Source organism: Heteronotia binoei, chromosome 18 (genome assembly GCF_032191835.1).
Source record: "Heteronotia binoei isolate CCM8104 ecotype False Entrance Well chromosome 18, APGP_CSIRO_Hbin_v1, whole genome shotgun sequence".
NCBI lineage: Eukaryota > Metazoa > Chordata > Lepidosauria > Squamata > Gekkonidae > Heteronotia > Heteronotia binoei.
Window position 1 is genome coordinate 5,479,883 of NC_083240.1, and position 24,569 is coordinate 5,504,451.

The 24,569-nt window shown below is 49.4% G+C and overlaps 1 protein-coding gene across 1 annotated transcript; it reads right to left on the bottom strand.

The window, feature by feature from the left end:
- Positions 1–786: 786 nt before the first annotated feature.
- Positions 787–22,540, bottom strand: PGD (phosphogluconate dehydrogenase). The gene is made up of 13 exons (XM_060258934.1): positions 22,342–22,540; positions 18,113–18,188; positions 17,502–17,681; positions 16,774–16,839; positions 15,315–15,433; positions 12,866–12,935; positions 11,384–11,518; positions 8,443–8,632; positions 5,812–5,942; positions 4,895–5,028; positions 3,264–3,363; positions 2,358–2,480; positions 787–1,073 (listed from the first exon to the last, which is right to left on the bottom strand). Exons 1-13 carry the CDS (start codon positions 22,347–22,349, stop codon positions 954–956), a joined length of 1,452 nt encoding a protein of 483 aa, XP_060114917.1. The 5' UTR covers positions 22,350–22,540; the 3' UTR covers positions 787–953.
- Between the last annotated feature and the right edge of the window lie 2,029 nt (positions 22,541–24,569).

Below are 24,569 nucleotides of genomic sequence, written 5' to 3' on the forward strand. Positions count from 1 at the left end.
CAAGAAACATTACAGTAAACAGGCCCCATCCTGTCCAGCCTTGACTGAAAAAATGGATCCAATTCTCACCTTTGTGAAGGATTTGGTGGATAGTCAACAGAGAGTCAGAATCCTTACTTTTCTATGAGAAGAAGACTGCAGATTTATACCCCGCCCTTCTCTCTGAATCAGAGACTCAGAGCGGCTTACAATCTCCTTTATCTTCTCCCCCCACAGCAGACACCCTGTGAGGTGAGTGGGGCTGAGAGGGCTCTCCCAGAAGCTGCCCTTTTAAGGACAACTCCTGCGAGAGCTATGGCTGCCCCAAGGCCATTCCAGCAGCTGTAAGTGGAGGAGTGGAGAATCAAACCCGGTTCTCCCAGATTAGAGAGCTATGGCTGCCCCAAGGCCATTCCAGCAGCTGTAAGTGGAGGAGTGGAGAATCAAACCTGGTTCTCCCAGATTAAGATTCCACACACTTAACCACTACACCAAATTGGCTCTCTGGGGCCTGGGCCAGCTCTGCCACTAGACAAACCAGGCAACTGCCTACAGTGACGGCCTTCTGAGGGCTTGGTGATGTTATCCATGCAGGGGGGAGGGGCGCAAGGGTGCCAGACAGTCTAGGGCCTTCGTGGGGCCAATCACTTTACTGCAGCTAAAATTACCTCAGAGGCGGTTGTGAGAAGAGAAAGGAAGAATCACATCCACCGTTCTTGGAGGAAGGATAAAATAAAAATATGGGGAGCAGAATCTCTCTGTTATATATAAAGCCAAGCTCACCAAATATGCCAAGAGTGCAGAATATAATCTGTCGAAGGAATTTTTTATTTTGGCTTCTTTACAAGACGCAACATGACTTTATTTTTAACAAAAGTTCACAACTGTGCTGTTGGGAAAAGCGCCATAGGAACCGAATAGCTAACAAAAGGAATGTCTCGAGTCTACGGTATTCTTTGCTTCAATATGTCCTGCTAGGCGTTGTACGATGAAGAGGACACAGTGCCGCCATGTCCTGTCCAGTTGGTGTGGATGAACTTGCCCGGTTGTGACAGCAGTTCATAGGTGTGGGCACCAAAATAATCTCGCTGAGCCTGAAAGAGATCGCGTAGAGAAAAATGCTTTAAAAATCAAAGCTAGCAAAATACCATGAAATTGGTTCAACAGGCCACCAGATAAACCACCAGACTAGTTAAACAAAATCTGTATGAAATCCTGCTCAAATTATTAAATTATTTTAAAGAAGAAGAAGATGATGATATTGGATTTATATCCCGCCCTCCACTCCGAAGAGTCTCAGAGCGGCTCACAATCTCCTTTCCCTTCCTCCCCCACAACAGACACCCTGAGAGGTGGGTGGGGCTGGAGAGGGCTCTCACAGCAGCTGCCCTTTCAAGGACAGAGTCTCAGAGCGGCTCACAATCTCCTTTACCTTCCTCCCCCACAACAGACACCCTGTGAGGTGGGTGGGGCTGAGAGGGCTCTCACAGCAGCTGCCCTTTCAAGGACAACCTCTGCCAGAACTATGGCTGACCCAAGGTCATTCCAGCAGGTGCAAGTGGAGGAGTGGGGAATCAAACCCGGTTCTCCTAGATAAGAGTCCACACACTTAACCACTACACCAAACTGGCTCTAAAGAAAATTCCATATTCCAACAAGTTTTGTGTTTGTGGTTCAAGGGATATAGAAAGTACTGAACATGTTCTCCTGCACCGTACATTTTACTGTGATATTCATGCCATTTACTTAGATTCTCTTCTTCAAAATCATGAGGGGCAATCTGACGGTGGTCAGACTCTCTTCCTATTGTCCACTCATAACGGTGGCTAAATATCTGTGCTGTGAGACGAATGTTTCAAACGTTGCGGTAATATATGTTCTCTCCCTTGCTGATTGGCATAACAGCATAGATGTTGTTGAGTAAATTATTTTTAAAACTGTTTCAACTGAAGTATGGTGTTTCAACTGAAGTAGTTCAATATCAATATCACACCTTTATTGGCATAACAACTGAAGTAGTTGTAGTTCCTAGAATCAGAGAGTTGTAAGGGACCTCCAGGGTCTTCTTGTCCAACCCCCTGCACAATGCCGGAAATTCACAAATAATACCGCTCAGGGACAGAGCAGTATGAGCTTGGCATGCAGAAGTTCCAAGGTTCGACCCCGACCTCCCTACTTAAGGGTTCTTGAGTCAACGAACTGGAAAAGACCTCTCAGACCTTGCAAAGCCATTGGCAAACAGAGGAGACAACAGTGAGATGATGGACCGTGGTGTAACTCAGTAAATGGCAGATTCATACATTCATTCATGCGTTTTCAAGTAGGTCCATCTGTTTCAGAACAGCTTCTGTCCATTAGATGCTGTCAACCTTGCTTACCTGAATCAGGTTAGCTGGCAGAGTACCGTGCCTGTACCCGTCATAGAATGAGAGTGCAGTGGTGAAACATGGCATGGGGATGCCAACCTGGACACCTGTGCAGATGGCGCGTCGCCATGATTCCTTAGGGAGAGACAAAGAAGAAGAACATGTTAAAGTCAGACCTACAAACATTCTACAAATGAGTCTGACAACCAAGGGATGGGGGGAGAACTGTAGACTCTAGGATCCAGCAGACGAATCTTTGCAACAGAAGACCAAATTCTGCTTTTGAATAATTACACTTTGCATAAATCATCAAAGTCACACCCCTCTTGATCCGGGATCGCCAATGTGGTGCTCGTGGGTGCTCACCAAGTGTTTTTTAAAAAGTGGATGGGCCAGCTGAGGCACTGGCTCCAGCACAGCTTCTGAATGGCTAGCTGAGATCCAATTGGCTAAAAAGATTGAAATAATGATTTTTCGGCAGCACTACCTCCCACCATAGTGCTGATATTGTTTTCTTCCCAATGTATTTTTTTAAATTATCCCTCTTCTCCTCTGTGCATGTGACTCTGCTTACTACAGCAGCCATTTTGTGGCTGGCTCCGCCTCCTGGGGCAGCCATTTTGTGCCTGCACACACCACCCTGTATCAGAATTCCAAAGTTGAATTCCAGGCTGAAAAATGCTGGGGACTGCTGCTCTTGATCACTGCTAATCCAGCTAAGAGATCTCACCAGTCACTGTCTAAAGCATTTTCAAGCACATAATTGGAGCAATAATGTCCACAGACTCAACACTTAAAGCTGATACTGTAATGATGCAGAATTCTGAACTGCACAGACTCTTCCTGCATGTATCTGAAGCAACTTTCAGACTGCTGTTATCTACTTCCATCCTTGTCCATCTTCCATGGGAAACGCACCTGCGAGTTCTCCACAGCTGTCTTGAAAAAGTTGTCCAGCAGTAGATTTTGGAGGTCAGGATTGCGGTCAAAAGCTTCCTTGATCTTCCCCAGGAAAACACTGTACAGAACACAAACAAAGTAGCATGTCTAATAAACAGCAGAGCAGATGATCCAGAACCAGAGGGTTTGTGAATCAAGCACGGAGCTACTAGTCTAACCATATGCACACTTCATGCAGGATATAACTGAACAACCAGTTAAAACTTGCATGATTATACCAAGTTATCAGGCTACCTCCTAGATTCCTACATGCCACCATGGAAAATACACAGCTACTCAATTAAGCAGGGACCTGGAATTTTCTGTGGCTACAGCCGGGGCTGCACTAAAATGGAATTACGGTTTTACTCTGATTTTGTTGAGCATACAAAGTTATGCACTTCACTGATCCCTCATCCCACCTGCGAGAAATGCCACTGTGGAACCGAGAGACTTCAGTGGGCATTCTCCAATCAACATTCAAGCACATTTGCACAGCTATGAGCCAGAGGCCCTGACCTGTATGGCCCAGGCTAGCCTGATCCCATCAAATCTCAGAAACTAAGCTGGGTCAGTCCTGGTTAGTATTTGGATGGGAGACCATCAAGAAAGTCCAGGATCTCTACGCAGAGGCAGGCAATGGCAAGCCACCTCTGAATGTTGGTTGCAACTTAGGGTTGCCAAGTCAGACTCATCTGGGGACTTTGGGGGTGGAGCCAGGAGAAGGACAAACATGACTGAACTCCAAAGGGAGTTCTGGCCAACACATTTAAAGGGGCCACACAACTTTTAAGTGTCTTCCCTCCAGTTGGAGTAATGAAGAAGAAGAAATTGGATTTATATCCCGCCCTCCACTCCGAAGAGTCTCAGAGCGGCTCACAATCTCCTTTACCTTCCTCCGCTACAACAGACACCCTGTGAGGTGGGTGGGGCTGGAGAGGGCTCTCACAGCAGCTGCCCTTTCAAGGACAACCTCTGCCAGAGCTATGGCTGACCCAAGGCCATGCCAGCAGGTGCAAGTGGAGGAGTGGGGAATCAAACCCGGTTCTCCCAGATAAGAGTCCGCACACTTAACCACTACACCAAACTGGCTCTCTCTGAAGAATAGGGGCACCTTCTTTTGGGGCTCATAGTATTGGACTCCCAGTCCAATCTTTTTGAAACTGGGGGGAGGGGGTACCAGATGTTATGCTAAAAACTGGTGCCTCCCCAGAGCCCCAGATACCCATGGATCGATTCTCCATGACACCCTATGGGAATTGGTCTCCATAGGGTATAATGGAGTGCCTGGCAGACATTTCCCTCCCATCCCCCCACTTTCTGATAACCCTAAAGTGGGCAGAGGGCCTCCAAACCAGGGGATCCCCTGCCCCCACCTGGGGATTGGCAACCCCACTGCTACTTGAGGGCATTTTCCACCCTCAAGAGTCAAAGACTTGCTTTTCAAAAAAGGAAGAATTTTCTCTGGGAGCCAAAATCTTCACATTGTCCCATTTATGGTGTTCTTCCTTCAGTTCTGCACACGCAGCAGCCAAGCTCCAAGTTCAGAGAGGACTGTTTCCCTCCACTAAATGACCGTGCCCCTAACAGGATTCTCACTCTGCACTCACCTTCGGATGATGCAGCCTCCCCGCCACATGAGGGCGATGGCGCCGTAATTGAGCGTCCAGCCAAACTCTATGGCCGCTTGCCTCAGCAACATGAAGCCCTGTGTGTAGGAAATGATTTTCGAAGCATAGAGGGCCTAGGAAGGAAGTCAGAGGTTGAGATGAGAAAGGGAGCTCACCTACGGCATTTCCAGGGAACGGCAAAGCCAAGCATCTGGCTGGCAAAAACAATCCACCGTCCCCAACAGAGGGCACCCAATGAAGCTAAGAAGTAGTAGATTCAGCAATGAGGAAAGGAAATACTTCTTTATGCAGAGAGTGATTAAAACGTGGAATTTGGTGCCAGAGGATGTAGTAATGGCCACAGGCATAGACAGCTTAAAAAGGGTATTAAGACAGATTTATGGAGAAGAGGTCTATCAGAGGCCACTAGCTATGGTGACTGAGGGGAACTTCCACGTTCAGAGGCACTAAGCTTCTGAATCCCAGAGCCAGGTGGCAACATCAGGAGAAGGCCTCAGCCTCCATGTCCTGTTGACAGCTGTCCATTGGAACTGGTTGGCCACTGTATGAGACAGGATACTGGACTAGATGGACCACTGGTCTGATCCAGCAGGGCTCTTCTGATGTCCTAATGAAGGCCTCGGCCTTTATGCCCTTTTGATAGCTCTAGCTATTGGATGCCTCACCTTCCTGCCAAGGAAACCACCCAACTGCAGGAGACAAGAGAGCTCTCTTGCCTTCACACTCTGCCAGTGGTCTTCAAGACAAGAACATAGCAAGCACAAAAACAACATACAATTGCATAAAAAGAGAGGAGCACAAAACCTCTTAATAAAATGCCCACTGAAGAACATCGATCAAAGCAGTTCAAAAGCACACCCAAGAGGATCGACAGCCGAGAGGGAGGTCTTACTCACTTTGCGGATGTCCTCCAGAAAAGCTGCTTTATTACCGCTGAACTGAGTGACTTTGGGTCCGTTCAGCAACTTGCTGGCTTTCTCCCTTTCATCCTTGAGCGAAGACAGACATCGAGCAAAGACGGCTTCCCCTTTGCACAAAGGAAATCCCAAGGTCACAAAATGTTTGTTTTGCTCCAAAAACTGCTCAAAATTTAAAACAAAAAATTTAAAACACAAAATGTAAAGTCACAGGAGTGGCAACAACAGCTATGTTACCACTTGAATAGTACCGGCAGCTTTGCAAAATAACCCACATTGCCATATAACCGGTGGGGGGGGGGAGGGAATGAAGTATACAGCTCCAATTTGGTGTAGTGGTTAAGTATGCAGACTCTAATCTGGGAGAACCGGGTTTGATTCCCCACTCCTCCACCTGCAGCTGCTGGAATGGCCTTGGGGTAGCCATAGTGGTTAAGTAAGCGGACTCTTATCTGGGAGAACCGTGTTTGATTCCCCATTCCTCCACTTGCAGCTGCTGGAATGGCCTCGGGTCAGCCATAGCTCTGGCAGAGGTTGTCCTTGAAAGGGCAGCTGCTGTGAGAGCCCTCTCAGCCCCACCCACCTCACAGGGTGTCTGTTGTGGGGGAGGAAGATAAAGGAGATGTGTGACCGCTCTGAGACTCTAAGATTCAGAGTATAGGCTGGGATATAAATCCAATATCTTCTTCTCCAAGATGACCGGTGTCAGCAGATGAAGATTTACAGGAGCAACAAGATTTTGGGGGGCTGCACAGAGTTGGGGCTTTTGCAAGATGCATTATAGATGAACGGCACGAGGCTTATTTACTTAGAAAATGGTCCATTTTTAACTTTGAGGGCGAATCTTATTTCTTTTTGCTGCTTGCCTGTACATATTAATTGCTTGGAATTGTTATAATGGCCTTTGAAAAAAAAAAAGATTGACTGATTACAAGGAAGAGTAAACACTCTCTCTAGATTTCTGCAAGTGACTCATACTTCTTTCTACGCACTTCATTGTGACAGGCTGCTTTGGTGCTCCCCCAACATCCACACAATTGCCCAACCCACAGTCTTCCGGAGAGAGGGAGGGAATGACTCCGCTGTTTTAAGGCTGAAGTCTGCAAGTCATGCTGACACAAAGAGGAGGAGGAGGGAAGAAGAACCAGGCTCATGTCAGCTGACCAAGCAAGAGGATTTGCATAAGAAGACGACTGCAGATTTATGCCCTGCCCTTCTCTCTAAATCAGAGACTCAGAGCGGCTTACAATCTCCTACATCTTCTCCCCCCACAACAGACACCCTGTGAGGTGGGTGGGGCTGAGAGGGCTCTCACAGCAGCTGCCCTTTCAAGGACAACTCCTGCAATAGCTATGGCTGACCCAAGGCCATTCCAGCAGCTGCAAATGGGGAAGTGAGGAATCAAACCCAGTTGTCCCAGGTAAGAGTCTGTGCACTTAACCACTACACCAAGGACTGCCGTTGCCAACAACCTGGAGGAAAAATATGTCCTCTCTATGTAATAGTGGGGAAGTATTTAACTCCATGCTGTGCAAAACTTCACCTGCCCGTACAGAGACACATTAAGTGTTCTGTTAAAAAGGAACAGGACGTTTCTTTCCTCCAGGTTGCCGACTACTCGAACCACCACGCAGGTGTGCCCTTCCCAGCAAGGTGCAGTCTTAAGGGCCACACCTAAACCCTATTTGAAAGAGCCTGGATACTAGAAAGGGAGCCAATATACACAACAAAGCACGGGGATTTGCTTTGTCCAGGCAGGTAAGGAAGAGCTCGAAGCTCAGCAGAACATAAGCTTTGCACACAGAGAGACGACTTGGTTAAGAGCGTGTCTGAAATCTGGAGATTCTCTGCTCACATGGCAAACTCAAACACACAAAGCAATCACATCAAATGAATCACAGAATTATAGAGTTAGAAGGTACCCCCCAGGGTCATCTAGTCCACCCTCCCCTGCAAAATGCAGGAAATTCACAAATACCTCCCCCTACGTTCACAGGATCAGCACTGCTGTCAGAAGATGGCCATCTAACCTCTGTTTAAAAACCTCCAAGGAAGGAGAGCCCACCACCTCCCGAGGAAGCTTGTTCCCCTGAGGAACCGCTCTTAACTGTCGTCAGGAAATCCTTCTTAATGTTGAGCCGGGAACTCTTCTGATTTAATTTCAACCCGTTGGTTCTGGTCCAACCTTCCGGGGCCACAGAAAACGATTCTGCACCATCCTCTATATCAGGGGTGGCCAACGGTAGCTCTCCAGATGTTTTTTTGCCTACAACTCCCATCAGCCCCAGCCAGCATGGCCAATGGCTGGGGCTGATGGGAGTTGCAGGCAAAAAACATCTGGAGAGCTACTGTTGGCCACCCCTGCTCTATATGACAGCCCTTCAAGTATTTGAAGATGGTGATCATATCTCTCCAGGCTAAACATGCCCAGCTCCTTCAACCTTTCTTCACAGGACTTGGTCTCCAGACCCCTCACCATCTTCGTCACCCTCCTCTGGACCTGTTCCAACTTGTCTAAATGGCTCATTTAAAGACTGATCTCAGCATCCCTATGCTTTACGTCCCCCTCATCACAGCATTTCAGGGGAAATGTACAGCTCAACGATTTACCGATCAACGTGACGGGGACGCCATACTCCAAGGCAGAGATGGCAGTCCATTTCCCGGTGCCCTTCTGGCCGGCACTGTCCCTGATTTTGGGAAGCAGGTGTTTGCCATCAGCATCGCGGTACTTCAAGATGTTGGCAGTGATTTCGATGAGGAAGGAGTCCAATTCTGTCTTATTCCAGTCCTCAAACACCTGAGGGCAAGAAAGAAAGAAATCAGCAAAGCAAAGCCTTTCATAAGAACGGATCTAGCCAAGCACAAGAACTCTCCGTGTCAGTTCAAAAATTGTATTTATTTATTTCATTCGATTTATATCCCGCCCCACCCCACCGAAGCGGGCTCAGGGCGGCTTACAACATAAAACTCTAATAATAAATCAACTTAAAATACATTAATAATTAATACAATAAAATGCATAAAAACATTTATCAATATACCATGCTACATCTTCCCTAAAAGTCGGTTCTTCAAGTATTCCAATGTTCAGATGTTCATGAATTTGGATATTCAGATATCGGTCAGTTGTATGCCAGTCGGAAGAGGATTGTCTTACAGGCCCTGCGGAACTGTCCGAGATTCCGCAGGGCCCTCACCTCCTCCGGGAGCTGGTTCCACCAACAGGGGGCTGCAATCGAAAAGGCCCTGTCCCTAGTTGTTTTCAGACGGGCCTCCTTTGGCCCAGGGATTGTAATGAGGTTCTGAGACCCCGATCTCAGCACTCTCTGGGGAACATGTGGGGAGAGATCAGCATCACATCAGCATAGAAATATAACCAAGAACAAGGGTGGAATTCTAGCAGGAGCTCCTCTGCATATTAGGCCACACCTCACTGATGTAGCCAATCCTCCTGGAGCTTACAAAAAAGAGCCTTGTAAGCTCTTGGAGGACTGGCTACATCAGGGGGTGTGGCCTAATATGCAAAGGAGCTCCTGATAGAATTCCACCCGTGACCAAGAATATCAGGTGTGCTACAAAACTGACAAGCATTAACAGGAAACCAAAGCATGTGAAAGACTGCCAGAAATATTTCAAACACTGAACACCTTCCAAACCAACACTGCCCATGCCTTGTGTCTGAAGGCCAACAAGGAAGGGACAGAGAAAACTTCCCTGGGAAGAGTGCACCATCATTTCGGTGCCACTGGCGAGAAGGCCCTGTTCTATGGGGATAGCTCATAGTCCTTCCTAAAGCAAGGTAGGGTGGAACGTGCAGCTTTAAGACATCCAGGTTTAATTCTTAGTGTCACAAACTTCAAGCAAGGCAAATTATGACAAAAGGCTTTCAAACTTTCCACCAACCAGTCTGTCCTCTGCCCCCCCAAAAAAGAAGGCCGTCCACCTTTGCCACAGAACTGCTGCACACTACAGAGGATTCTGGGACAGTTCCAGGTGCATACACATTCCACATGAAGTTCTGGCCAAGCCTGCTGGGTCTTGCCATTAACCTATGTAAACCAAGAATGTCCCAGAATGCTCCTGTGGCTGAGCACTGCAAAGGAAGATAACTAACCGAAAGCAAGCCGTCTTTGGGGGATGCTGCCTGCACTGACCTCGCGGAGAAACCACAGAGAGGGAACTCAAGATACAGTTGGGAATTTCTCCATCTTGAAATCCAACATGCCAATTACTCTCTGTCACTCGCCACCTCTCACCATCAGGCTAAGAACCAAGAGGTGTGGACTCCCACACTGTCTTGAGGCACATTATTCACACACTCAGCCTTTAAGCGCTTCTCGTGAGCAGGTTAATCAGGTCTCGCGAACATTCACCGTCTCCGGGGCCTAATACGAATCCTTGTATGCAAGCCTGAGTGAGTGGGAGGGTGGCTAGATCTACCAAGCCAGGGTCCGTGGGGATCTAAACCACCACCAGACAGAGGATAAATACAAGCAAGGGGATAAATACAAGCAAGGCTCTCAAACATATTCCAGATTTGATCTCCCGGTCCCAATTAGGGAGGGAGACCCAAGTGTCTTCTATCATAACACGCCTACTACCCAATCAAAGAAATCTTAGCTGAGTCAATTAAATCTGCATTGTTATTAAATGAGAAGCTATAAAAGAAGAAAATCTAAAGATAACACGTACATTCAAAGGAGGCAGCATATTGGAAGAAGATAGTTTCAGCCTCCATGACGCCTTTTTAGAGTTGGGAGGACGGCTGGCAGGCTGCTCTCAAGATAATGTTTTCATTTACACACCGTACCTAAAAAGCTCACTTGTTTTCCTCAGCCACTGTGTACCAGGAGCAAGATCTGTCAGCGTGTAGGACGTAGCTTTGATGGCAATATTCATTACTTGTAGCCAGCAATTGGGTATAAGTTGTTTAGTTTTAGCTATACATCTCATCTCAGGTTTTGGTTGGCTTCCCTGTGTATGGTCAAGGCCCAGAGAACTGAAGTTAGCCTGCTGTTTCTGTAAATTTGATGCTTTATTAACATCTCCTTGTAAGCAAACCTGGACCTGGCATATTGTGTCCGTGGGTTTTCTGTGAACTTTGGAGCTCCTGGCCAGGGCTCCAAACAGGAGGGCAGTCATGCTAGTCTTCAGTAGGACAGCTAGACTGCAGGACAGTGGCACCTTAGAGACCGACAAGATTTTTGCACTCTGAGTTTTTGATGAACTCTCTTCATCGCATATTGACAAAGGTAGGTTTGGCTCTTGAAAACTTATACATTGAAAACCTTGGTAGTCTCGAAGGTGCTCCTGGATTCGAATCTAGCCACGTTAGGAGAGGCATTCCTCATAGCACTTGAGAGAAGGGGCAATACCTTTTCTAAGATGGCATAACATTTGTTATTACAAACACTTTACTATTTCAAAACAAAATTCCACCCAATCAAATGGAAGAGATCTTTTTGACAATCCAAAGGGTTTTTGATCAGCTGGATCGCTGCAGCCTTCGTTAGCAAGAGCGGAAGTATGAGCTCACAGCCAGGCTCACCTTGGCCATCTCATCGTGGTCCATGCCCAACACATCCTTCATCAGGTGATAAGCCTCACAGATCAGCTGCATGTCTCCATACTCGATCCCGTTGTGCACCATCTTCACAAAGTGCCCAGCACCCTCATCTCCCACCTGCCAGACACAAAGCAAACAGGGTGCCATTCAGAGCTCAGGGGCAGATGACAGAAGCTGTTTTCGCCCTTCTTCTAGTAATGCGCTAACTCTAGGAAATGTCCCTTCTGAAGACTTCCAAATTGGAGAGTCCAAATTCTGCCAACAGAAAACATGGCGCATGTGTCATTATTCCTGCCCACGTCCTATTCAGTCCATGGGCTGCCAGTTTTGTGGGATGGCTCAGACCGACTTATGTACTGTGAGCTGCTGTCAGCCAGCAAGTCCAGCCATGCTAAGAACACCCTGATGGTTTACTTGGCCAAGCCTGAAACTGCATCCACGGCTTTTTTTGTAGCAGGAACTTCTTCGCATATTAGGCCACGTTCCCCTGATGTAGCCAATCCTCCAAGAGTTGACAGGGCTCTTAGCACAGGGCCTACTGTAAGCTCCAGGAGGATTGGCTACATCGGGGGTGTGGTCTAATATGCAGAGGAGTTCCTGCTACAAAAAAAGCCCTGACTTAATCCTTCTTTTAGAAGACACCTTACCTTTATGGACAGCCATCATGGCACTCAGGAAGACAAAGACAGCAACAGGGCAGCTAGGAATTTGCCGGCTGACAGCAACTCATGGTAGAAAAGTTGGTCTGAGCTATCCCGTGGATGGAAGCTCAGCTTAGCTCTCCAACACCCTTCTGAGTGCATCAAATAAGGCTTCATGCATCCCCGATTCAGCCTTTTGTCTCAGTTCTAAACGAAAGTCCTCCATTCAGGGAGATCTTGGGCATGGAAAACACACATCCCAGTCTTAGTTAAGAACCAACATTCAAGCCCAGGGCCTGCATTGTAAATGTCCCCAAACACCTGGGTGTTTTAACGGGGCGGGGGGGGGGGACTTTTACCTCCAGAGGTCAGCTTGAGGACCTCTCGTCTGAGAAGTCAACCACTTCGCTAACTTTAAGCAGCACCAGAGGTTTCATAAAGGCAAAAAAATCAACGGGGTGTTTGTGTGTGTGTGTGTTGGGAAGGGCGGGGGGGGGGGGGGGGGGACACAAACAAGCAGTGCCACCAAAACATGTCCAGACATCGCAACATGAACATATATATATGAACATATGAAGCTGCCTTATACTGAATCAGACCCTTGGTCCATCAAAGCCACTATTGTCTTCTCAGACTGGCAGCGGCTCTCCAGGGTCTCAAGCTGAGGATTTTCACACCTATTGGCCTGGACCCTTTTTTGGAGATGCCGGGGATTGAACCTGAGGCCTTCTGCTTCCCAAGCAGATGCTCTACCACTGAGCCACCGTCCCTCCCATGCTTCTTCCTAGGTGCATCTCTCGGGAGTGCTGTTGTCAGGACATACCCAATCACAGCAGGGCTCCCCAGTTCCCACTTTGGCAGCGATGCTCTGAAATATCGTCTTGATGTGAGGCCTGCAAAGAAAGAGCAGTGGGTTCAATGATCCACCCGGCAGAGGAATCCCTGATAACATCAGGCCATTGGTGCAGATCACTCCAGATTATAATTCAAGAAAGAAATGGCTGCTGTAGAACAGCTGCAAGCTGCAGCGGCTTCGGCAAAAGCCCAAATGACTGGCTTAGAGACAAAAGCTACAACCTTCTGCACGTTTGCTAGGAAGTAAAGACCCACCTGAGTCAATAGTGATTAGTGTCCCTCCCCGAAATAAATGTTGGGATGCAAAATAACGCACGCAGTGTTGCTGCCAACCAAGCTGAATAGAAACCTGCAAAGTCCAGCAAATGAGGAGAGCCAGTTTGGTGTAGTGATTAAGTGCGTGGACTCTTATCTGGGAGAATCAGTTTGATTCCCCACTCCTTCACTTGCAGCTGCTGGAATGACCTTGGGTTAGCCATAGTGGTTAAGTGAGCGGACTCTTATCTGGGAGAACCGGGTTTGATTCCCCACTCCTCCACTTGCAGCTGCTGGAATGACCTTGGGTTAGCCATAGTGGTTAAGTGAGCAGATGCTTATCTGGGAGAACCGGGTTTGATTCCCCACTCCTCCATTTGCAGCTGCTGGAATGGCCTTGGGGCAGCCATAGTGGTTAAGTGAGCAGACTCTTATCTGGGAGAACCGGGTTTGATTCTCCACTCCTCAACTGCTGGAATGACCTTGGGTTAGCCATAGTGGTTAAGTGAATGGACTCTTATCTGGGAGAACTGAGTTTGATTCCCCACTCTTCCACTTGCAGGTGCTGGAATGACCTTGGGTTAGCCATAGTGGTTAAGTGAGCGGGCTCTTATCTGGGAGAACCGGGTTTGATTCCCCACTCCTCCACTTGCAGCTGCTGGAATGGCCTTGGGTCAGCCATAGCTCTGCAAAGCTCTCCTTGAAAGGGTAGCTTCTGGGAGAGCTCTCTCAGCCCCACCCACCTCACAGGGCGTTTGTTGTGGGGGAAGAAGATAAAGGAGATTGTAAGCCACTCCGAGACTCTGATTTCAGAGACAAAGGCAGGGTATAAATCTGCAATTCTTCTTCTTCAAAGGTGACCCATGACTGTATTGTATTAATGTTGGTGGCACAAGATCAGCTGGAAGGGGCCATCGCTCACCAACAGAACCCCCGGCTGCCATGCAAAACTGGCATCTCCAAAGGAGGGAGGGAGAAGAGGCTGCCCTCACTTTGAGCCCTCCCACAAAAGAGGGAGGGAGGAAGAGGCAGCCAGCCAGCCAGCCAGCCAGCCGCTCCCTCACCCCCGCCAGGCACAGCCTTTCTGCCATGGGCCACCACCCACGAGGCAAAGTAGGGTGATTAACATGTGGAATTCACTGCCACAGGAGGTGGTGGCGGCCACAAGGATAGCCACCTTCAAGAGGGGTTTAGATAAAAATATGGAGCAGAGGTCCATCAGTGGCTATTAGCCACAGTGTGTCTGTGTGTGTGTATATACATTTTTTGCCACTGTGTGACACAGAGTGTTGGACTGGATGGGCCATTGGCCTGATCTAACATGGCTTCTCTTATGTTCTATGTGCCCCTGGAAGTGTTAGGAAAGACCTCTTCTCCGCCAGAGATTTTGGGAAGCCAGGCCCAACAGCTTCTCTTTCAGGGAAGTCTGACTACTGTTACTGACTGTATACCACACGAGCTTTCGAATATAACTGCATTAGAGCCAGTTTGGTGTAGTGGTGAAGTGTGCGGACTCTTATCTGGGAGAACCGGGTTTGATTCCCCACTCCTCCACTTGCACCTGCTAGCATGGCCTTGGGTCAGCCATAGCTCTGGCAGAGGTTGTCCTTGAAAGGGCAGCTGCTGGGAGAGCCCTCTCCAGCCCCACCCACCTCACAGGGTGTCTGTTGTGGGGGAGGAAGGTAAAGGAGATTGTGAGCCGCTCTGAGACTCTCCGGAGTGGAGGGCGGGATATAAATCCAATATCTTCATCTACCTCACAGGGTGTCTGTTGTGGGGGAGGAAGGGAAAGGAGATTGTGAGCCGCTCTGAGACTCTTCGGAGTGGAGGGCGGGATATAAATCCAATATCTTCATCTACCTCACAGGGTGTCTGTTGTGGGGGAGGAAGGGAAAGGAGATTGTGAGCCGCTCTGAGACTCTTCGGAGTGGAGGGCGGGATATAAATCCAATATCTTCATCTACCTCACAGGGTGTCTGTTGTGGGGGAGGAAGGGAAAGGAGATTGTGAGCCGCTCTGAGACTCTTCGGAGTGGAGGGCGGGATATAAATCCAATATCTTCTATCTTCTTCTAGATAATGTAGATTATAAAGACGAAAATGCCAGAAATGCTACCTTTGGTATCCCAACGAGTGAAAAGCCAAAAGAAAGCAGATACTCACCAGGCTTCTTTGGCACCCCCTGGCATGAGGGAGGGGCCATACCGGGCACCTTCTTCTCCACCACTGACCCCGCTCCCCACGAACAAGATGCCCTTCTCCTTTAGGTCCCTGCAACGCCTCTGTGTGGGCAAGAGGGACAGGGGCCGTGAGCCCAAAGGGAAGATTGGGCAGCGAGAGAAACTCTGCACTTCCAGGATAATCAGAAACATGAATTCCGCACCAGGAGAATAGTGCCGGATTAAACCCCGTGGAGGCCCCTAGGCAACCGAAACCTTAGGGCCCCCTTGCAAATTGTCTCAGAATCTGAACGCCGGCCCCATTGTCCATGGCCCCTGCTGCAGCCACCTTCTTAAAAACCCCTTGGACTAAGCTGTGGGGGAGAGGCAGAGAAAATTTGGTGACAACGCCAGCAACAGCCGCACCAGGCAAGTCGCGCAAAGAGCAGCTCAGTTGCTGGCTGTGTGTGCAGGCTGGGAGGGCTGCAAGCAGGGGGGAAACCATAGGGAAAAGCTGGCCCGGGGCTCCTAAAGGCGTGGGGGTCCATAGGCCAGGGCCTGCTTGGCCTAATTGTTAAACCGGCTCTGCAGGAGAAGCTGGATATGGCAACCAGAATAGAGTATTCGTTGTTTTGTTCAAAACATTTCCACGTCATCTTTCCACCTGAACAGGGTCCCTCTCAAGGCAGCGAACAGCAAGCCTTAAAACGTTAAGATACAAGCAATTTAGCACACTTCCTTTAATTGCTTAAAACCACCCAATACGGCAGCTTGTGAAACAATGTTATTTAAAAAAACAAGCAGCAACGTTTTGATCAAAACACTTATTCCACAGCAGCACGGTGGGAAAGGGGACACAGTGGAGAAGGCCCCGTCTTTCGTTGCCGCCGACCAAATTTCACACGGGGGAACCCATAAAAAAACCTACACCTTTGTGATTACGGGGGCAGGAAGAAAATCACCATTATTTTGCTTCTCCTTAAAAAGGAGCAAAATACTGGCAACCAAATTCTTCCCCAGGGACTGGCAGGACAAAGTGTTAAGACTTGGAACAAGGAGCCGTGGATACAAACACTCATTCAGACGCTAAAGTCTCTGTGTGGTGTTTTGGGAGAACCGGGTTTGATTCCCCACTCCTCCACTTGCAGCTGCTGGAATGGCCTTGGGTCAGCCATAGCTCTGGCAGAGGTTGTCCTTGAAAGCACAGCTGCTGTGAGAGTCCTCTCAGCCCCACGCATCTCACAGGGTGTCTGTTGTGGGGGAGGAAGGGAAAGGAGATTGTGAGCCGCTCTGAGACTCTGAGATTCAGACTGGAGGGCGGGATATAAATCCAATACCATCAATATCACCATCATCAATTCCCTGCTAACTTACGCTGTGCAGGCTCACTGCTAGGAATAAAACCACACCTTGCTGTGAGCTCTGTGGAGAACGAGGAGGACACAAATGCCCATCACACATACCGTGGTATCCCTGTACTCGGAATTCCCTCCGTCAATAATGATGTCTCCAGCACTCAGCAATGGCACCTGCGGGCAAGAGAGATACAGACTGGAGCACAAAGGAGGTGGATTTCAAGAGAATCTGCCCGGGAGATGGGGCTAAACAGGAAGAGGAAGTCACTGAAAACTGTTCCAAAAAAGAGAGGAGGAAAATGGAAATCCCATGGCAAGAGCCACATCAGGCTAAGCAGGCAGTGGTAGCTGGGAAGGGAGGAGAAGGAAGGGAAGGGGGAAGAGAAAGGAAGAGAAGAGGGAAGGGAAGAGAAAGGAAGGGAAGAAAAAGGAAGGGAAGAGAAAGGAAGAGAAGAGGGAAGGGAAGAGAAAGGAAGGGAAGAGAAAGGAAGGGAAAGGAAGGGAAGAGAAAGAAGGGAAGGGAAGAGGGAAGGGAAGGGAAAGGAAAGGAAGGGAAGAGAAAGAAAGAGAAGAGGGAAGGGAAGAGAAAGGAAGGGAAGAGAAAGGAAGGGAAGAAAAAGGAAGAGAAGAGGGAAGGGAAGGGAAGAGAAAGGAAGGGAAGAGAAAGAAGGGAAGAGGGAAGGGAAGGGAAAGGAAGGGAAGAGAAAGAAGGGAAGGGAAGAGGGAAGGGAAGGGAAAGGAAAGGAAGGGAAGAGAAAGAAAGAGAAGAGGGAAGGGAAGAGAAAGGAAGGGAAGAGGGAAGGGAATAAAAGGGAAGGGAGGGGGAGAAGCCTCACCAATTTGTTGATGAAATCGTCCACAGCGCTTCCAGCCTTCACCAGCAAGATGATCCGGCGGGGCTTCTTCAGCGTGGAGACCATTTCTTCCAAGGAATGAGCCCCAATCACTTTCGTGCCCTTGGCTTCCTTGGCCAGGAAGTCATCCACTTTGGAAACTGTCCTGTTGAACGCACACACCTGGGGAAGAAAGAGAGAGGCTGGACCTGCGCTTGGACGAGGCAGCACAGCTTCTGAACAACAGTCCCTTCCAAACAAGGCTCATTCCAGCCCTAGAATATCGTTTCCCATTTTAAGGACAGCACATTTCTGCGTTGTACATTTCTCCGAAAGAACGGCTTGCTCGCAAACATACGTAGCATGGCCCAGCTCCTCAAAATGTAACCGTTGGGTCTGAACTGCAGAATTTGCTAGGTTTTTAAAAAGCAAATTAGTAAATACTGCAGCACAAGGACCACTCACTCAAGCTTTATACTTTATACTTATATACTCAGCTTTATACACACCTTGTGTGTAGTTTTTGTGCTAGACAATACTTGAGTTAAGACCAACTGCCCTCCCCCCCCCACCCCCCAAAAAACCCTGCAAGGGCCACCAGCCATTTTACTCACTATGAAGCCATGATCGTTCATGTTTAGGATCAAGTTCTGTCCCATGACAGCCAGTCCGATCAAGGCAATGTCTGCTCTGAAAAAGGAGAAGGAAGCAGCATAACGCGTCAGCAATTGGTTTCCATTATGAACCTGCTGCTACCAGCCCACCTGAAGGACAGCCAAGTGGAACCTGCCTGACCACCGTGGTCATCTTTGAAGGCCCTTCTTCAGGTGCTCCTGCCTTCTGAGATTAGGCAAGTAACAATCCAGAAGACGCGTCTTCTTGGTTGTGGCACCAAAACTCTGGAACTCCTTTGCGGGCAAGACTCACCTGTCCCCTTCTGTTGCCAGTTTCCACAGATGGGCGAAAACTTTTTTTGGTTTCATATGGTATTCCCTCAGTGGTCCCTCCTTCCTAACCAAAGTTTTTTTGTTTCATGTCTTTCAACTCTTGTTTTGGGTGTATTTTAATACTGTTTTTAATTGTTTTAATGTTTAGCTCTGTTAATTGTTTAGCTCTGTTTTTAATTGTTTTAATGGTGGGTTTTCAAGAAGCGGGGTTGATAATGGTTTTAGAATGTGATTTATGTGTGCTTTAAACTATTAGCTGCCTTGGTGACCCTTGCGAAGGCAGAAGGGGGAGATACAAGTTTTGTAAATAAAAATATATGGGCTTGCAGGAACCTCTAACAAAAGAAGTTCAAAAAAGATCCATGAAGATCACTAGCCAATCTAACCAAACTGGGAAGATTTCCTTCTTTCCCAACAGGGGCAGATCCTAAGGTGGAGAAATCTTTCCACAGGGTCTCTCCAGAAGGGCAAGATGATGGCGTTCCAGCCAGTATGGCATTATATTCCTTGCCACATCCAAGAACAAGCAAGTTTGCCTTCAGGTACAGCGCTCACTCTTTTGCAGGCTTGAGGCCTACATGTAACTAATGATCTTCGAGTGGTCATCTGTGCAGTCACACTGCCCGCCCTCCTTCCCCACTGCTGCCAGTCCTTTTGTTTGAGATCATGCAGCGGTCAGAAGGAACTGGTGGGATGTCCGCTCCCGCCTTGGTGGACATGCGCAGTGGGGCTTCTGGGCATGCGCACTGAGGCGTGGGTGCGGAAATCCGCAGCGTTCAAGTTTACCAATCGAAACTGAGGAGGTCTGCATACACATTCTGGCCCCAGGAAGGTGTGTGTCACCATCAATGTGGAGCCCGTTGCTCTGCAATCCTCCCATATGTTCAATGTCAACAGGCATAGTTTTCGAGAGACTGTGCCCCCCTGCCTGTTGATATAGGACATAGCGGTTGTGTTGTCCGTCAGAACGGCCACCGCCTTGCCCCTAATCGATGGTTGAAAGGAGTGAATGGCATGGTGAATCGCCACATCCCAACGGTGTGCTGCACGGAGACCACGAAGAAGATCTGAGGATGCTGTTGGCAAGGGAAGAGTTCTTTTGCAAGTCTCTCAAGACTTCAGAGGAAGTGGGATGTATCTTGCAAATGTCCCTTGGAAAGCGTGCTTGCCACAGAGCTTCACAATAGCCAGGGAAGCAGAGGGATTCTCTCACTCGGGATTTCATGTGTCATGAGCCGTGCCAGCCATCCAGCAAGCATGCCAGAGAACCCCCAGAACAGGAAAGGTCAGTCTGCAAGGCACCATCTGGCTGGGACCATTAGCCCATGCCTCACACACCACGTTCAGCTTAGAGATTAGGTAACCGATGCAGAGAACGCAGAGTTGGAACAGACACATTCAGTTTCCTTCTCCGTGTCTCAACAAGAGACTTCCTCATCCGAGAGGGGGGGAAAGACATTTCAGGAAGGACAAGAGGGAAGAAACCTACAGCGCTTGCCATGCCTAAGCTGGAAAGGGAGAATGAAACCCTGGGCTTGGCCCACTTACATCACCCAGCAGTGGCATTTCTGCTCTTTCACATCATTCCGAGTTGCAAAACTTGACCCTGCCGAGAAAAGCCCCAGCGTGTGGCAACTCTGCCTCCCCACAGCACCCACCCCCTCCGCTTTCGGCAAGGCTTCCCGTTTTGCACCTGAGTCACCTGCAACTCCTTAGGCTCTGTTTGCACAAGCAACAGGTCAATCTGGATAGCACCCGTTCAGCCTGCAGCAGCAGGGACAAGTTTGGCAACTGAGCGCTCCTCTAAAAGCCCTGAAGCTGGAAAACTAGCAAGGGCTGGGAGAAAGATTCTAGCAGAAGTTTCTCCCTGAAAACCTAGTTTTCTGCACACAAGGAATACAGGTCAAAAGCGATGGATACACTTTATGCAGTTTCATCGCCCCTATAGAGTTAGGAGCCCTGCAGCAGAGTGGTAAGCTGCAGTACTGCAGTCCGAGCTCTCTGCTCACAACCTGAGTTTGATCCTGGCGGAAGCTGGGTTCAAGCAGACAGCTCAAGGTTGACTCAGCCTTCCATCCTTCCGAGGTTGGTAAAATGAGTCCCCAGCTTGCTGCGGGGGAAAGTGTAGATGACTGGGGAAGGCAATGGCAAACCACCCCATAAAAAGTCTGCCATGAAAACATCCTGATGCGACGTCACCCCAGAGCTGGAAACGGCTGGTGCTTGCACAGGGGACTATCTTTAACTTTATAGAGTTAAAGCTTCTCAGATTTTATCCACAGACTGCCTGGGTGGCAAAAGTAGTTAAGAGGGCTGGATCAGGCCGGAGGAGAATACCAGCTGAAATTCACACTTTGTCAAAGAAGTTCATTGGGTGGTTTTCAGCCAGACATCTCAGTCCGACCTACCTCGTGACCTCTTTGGAGTAAAGGCAGGATAAAAATATGCACATCTCAGGTATTTCTCTTTCTTTGCCACTTGGCATCCAATCCACAATAATAAATTAAAAGCAGTTAATCAAGACACTGATCCCCTGTGGGGGAAATTGAGATAATGGGGGGGAGCCCAATTTCCTCCCCTCTCTAACCACTCACCCCCCCCCCTTAAAGACAGTGGCTGAATTATCCCGATTATCATACTTCTGCACCAAAACTTTCCCTGTGTGTTAAAATTCAAGACCATTCCACAAAACATCAGCTTACTGATGCCACTCAAGAGCTCTCACAGGAGTATTTCTGCAGGAATTCTATTGGGCGCTGTTTAAAATAAATAACACCACTTATAACATTTATAAAGTGTTGTGAAGTGGCCAAAACACTGCATATGTTTCCCCCCCCCCTAAGATCTCTACAACAGCCCTGTAAGGTAGAGGAGACTGCTGGGCCTCTACTAAAGAGAGAGAGACTATGCTCATACCAGTTGCCCAAGGCCACCAAATGAGTTCGAGGCAGAGGAAAGATCTGAACCCAGAAGCCCCCCCAGTACTCCCCCCCACTTCTTCCTGTACCTCCATCTCTCTCTCTCTCTTGAGAATCTGAAAGAGGCACCGGTCAAACGGAACCATGCAGGGCCTGATTCCAGTGCAGTCACAAGCCATGTTTTCAAGGGCAAGATCACCACTGGTCTAGGAGGCGGCAGTGCAAAAGAGCATCCATGAGCATGTGCAGTGTGCATTTCCCCCGCACACCAATTAAGCATAAGGAGCTCCCAGGAAGAACTTCCAAGTGAGGGCAGTTTGAGTTCTCAGCAAGACTCGCATTCTAACCCCGGCTCTCTTTCCACCACCAAATGCAAAGGATTCCCGCGGAAAAGCACCTCTGAGCATCTACAGAGTGGCTTCCCCTTAACCCCAGAGCGCCACTAGCCTTAACCGGGGAGGCAACAGGATAGTTTTAAGATCAAGCGCCTCTTTTCCTTACAAAGGCCCAGTCCTGGGAATCGGGAGCGGAAGTGCCTCTGAGCACCTGCGAAGGGCTGCCCCTGCCCTCCCGCCACCCTCGAGCGGCCAGAGATTTACAAAGGGAGGAAGAGAGCAGTGTTTCTATGCAGGAGTTTGAAGCCTGGAAATCATCAGCCCCCGCCGTTCGAGGAGTGGAGGGAGAGAGAGGAGGAAATGAAGGCCACGGGGGCAGCAGCGTGCACCTGACCGGGATGTGAGGCTTCCCCTTTCGGCGTGCCTTCTCGAGAGTAAGCCTCGCCGATGTCAACGGGGCTTGCAAACGAGCAGCTAGCAGGCCAAGGGACCTTGCCGGAAGGCTGCGCTCCTGCGCGCGCTTGCTCGCGAGTAAGCCCCACTGAAGCTTCCGGGGGGGGCTCACTTCTTCTGGCCCCGGCTGCCCCCCCACCCCCTCGGCAACGCGCTGCCCCCACGGAGGCGCTCGGGCGGAAAGACTCACTGGGCCATGGCGCTGGCTGGCTGGCGAGGGCTGCTTGGGGCTGGTCAGGCGGCCGAGCTCGCTGTGAGCCTTCCCCCCGCGAGATGCGCCGGCCAGCCTCGGTCCGGGCCGCCCACCGCGGGGAGGATCCACAAGCGCCCCGCCCAGCTCAACCCGGCCTGGGCCGATCGTCTCCAGGCTCCGCAGGCGGAGAGAGGCCGAGGCGCGCCGCCCTTTAAAGGCGCCGCAAGGCCGGGGTGGAGAGCGGGAAGGGCGCTGGGCGCTCCAATCGCCGGGCTGTGCGTAAAGGCGCACGGTGCGCCAAACCCCAGGCGGCCCCCCAAGGTTTAGAGGGCGCGGGTGGGAAATGTCGGTGGAATCAGTCAAAGTCACGGTTTTTTCCATCTTGGTCATTCAATTTCTGGGTTTCCGTGAATGCAACTTGGGGCTTTTATGTTTTTGTTACTGAAGAAGATGATATTGGATTTATATCCCGCCCTCCACTCCGAAGAGTCTCAGAGCGGCTCACAATCTCCTTTCCCTTCCTCCCCCACAACAGACACCCTGTGAGATGGGTGGGGCTGGAGAGGGCTCTCCCAGCAGCTGCCCTTTCAAGGACAACCTCTGCCAGAGCTGTGGCTGCCCCAAGGCCATTCCAGCAGGTGCAAGTGGAGGAGTGGGGAATCAAACCCGGCTCTCCCAGATAAGAGTCCGCACACTTAACCACTACACCAAACTGGCTCTGCATTTCCGGGGGCTGAAATTCACAGCTGAAGGCTCCCCGGCCTTCGTGAAAAAGGAAACAGAACTTGCCAGCGTCTCGGCAACATCTGCTTTTGTGTTAGCGTTGCCAACCTCCAGGTGAGGCCTGGAGAACCCCCAGAATTACAACTGATCTCCACATCACAGAGATCGGTCCCCTTGGAGGCATGGCCGGTGCGTGGGAGTAGGACAAGTAGGCAGCCGTCTAGGGCGCCACCTGGTCTAGGGGCTCCGCCAGGTACCCCGTCTCCCCACGCACAGAGTGCATGCTCCTTGGAGCCTGCCTTCCCCAATGGAAAGCGGGCTCCATGGAGCACAGATGCTGCCTGGCCTGTTTTGCATTCCCCTGGTCTGTTATAGACTCTGGAAACATGAACGCGGATGGCGCCTGCACAGTGCACTCCTCGGAGCCCGGCAGGGATAAATTGACCTATCGTAAAAGCTGAAGAAGAGCCAATTACAATTTCTAAAAATTGGTTTCTGTTTAAGTTGTCTGCTGCCACTCATCCTTCCTACTCCACTTTAACAGAGCCATGGGGTGGGAGCCATAGCTCAGTGGTAGAACATCTTTCTCGCATGCCCAAGGTCTTGTCCCTGGAACCTCCAACTAGAAGGATCAAGTAGAAATGGTTATGTGAAGGTCTTGTCTCCGGCACCTCCAGCTAAAAGGAGAGCCATGGGGTTGGAGCCATAGCTCAGTGGCAGAGCATCTTTCTCACATGCCCAAGGTTTTGTCTCTGGCACCTCCAACTAAAAGGAGAGCCATGGGGTGGGAGCCATAGCTCAGTGGCAGAGCATCTTTCTCACATGCCCAAGGTCTTGTCTCCGCCACCTCCAACTAAAAGGAGAGCCATGGGGTTGGAGCCATAGCTCAGTGGCAGAGCATCTTTCTCACATGCACAAGGTCTTGTCTCTGGCACCTCCAGCTAAAAGGAGAGCCCTGGGATGGGAGCCATAGCTCAGTGGCAGAGCATCTTTCTCACATGCCCAAGGTCTTGTCCCTGGAACCTCCAGCTACAAGGATCAAGTAGTATTCTCACAATTTTTATTGCTTAATCTCACATTAAAAAAAAGAAAATTAAAAATAAAAATAAATTAAAAATGTAAATAGTTTCAAGTTTCTGCTGTCCTTAATGTTTTAAATGTTTTAAATGTATTAATTATTTTAACTGACTATATGCTTAAATCTTATTTATGTGAGATTCTATGTTGTGAGCCGCCCTGAGCCACTTGCTGGGAAGGCCGGGATATAAATCATAAAATAAATAAATAAAATAAAGTTTCTTCATTTCTCCTACAATGGTTTTTTAAATTTCAGGGGAGGGGGTGCTAGTGGGCAACTTGCCTAGGGCACCCAAACCTGCAGCAGCAGCCCTGCTTGGAGGCAGTGGCAACTTTGGATGGTGGGTTCAGTGACGTTGCATCACTCCTGAGCTCCCTTCTCAGGCTTCACCCCCCAACCCCCAATTTCCAGGCGTTTCCCAAGC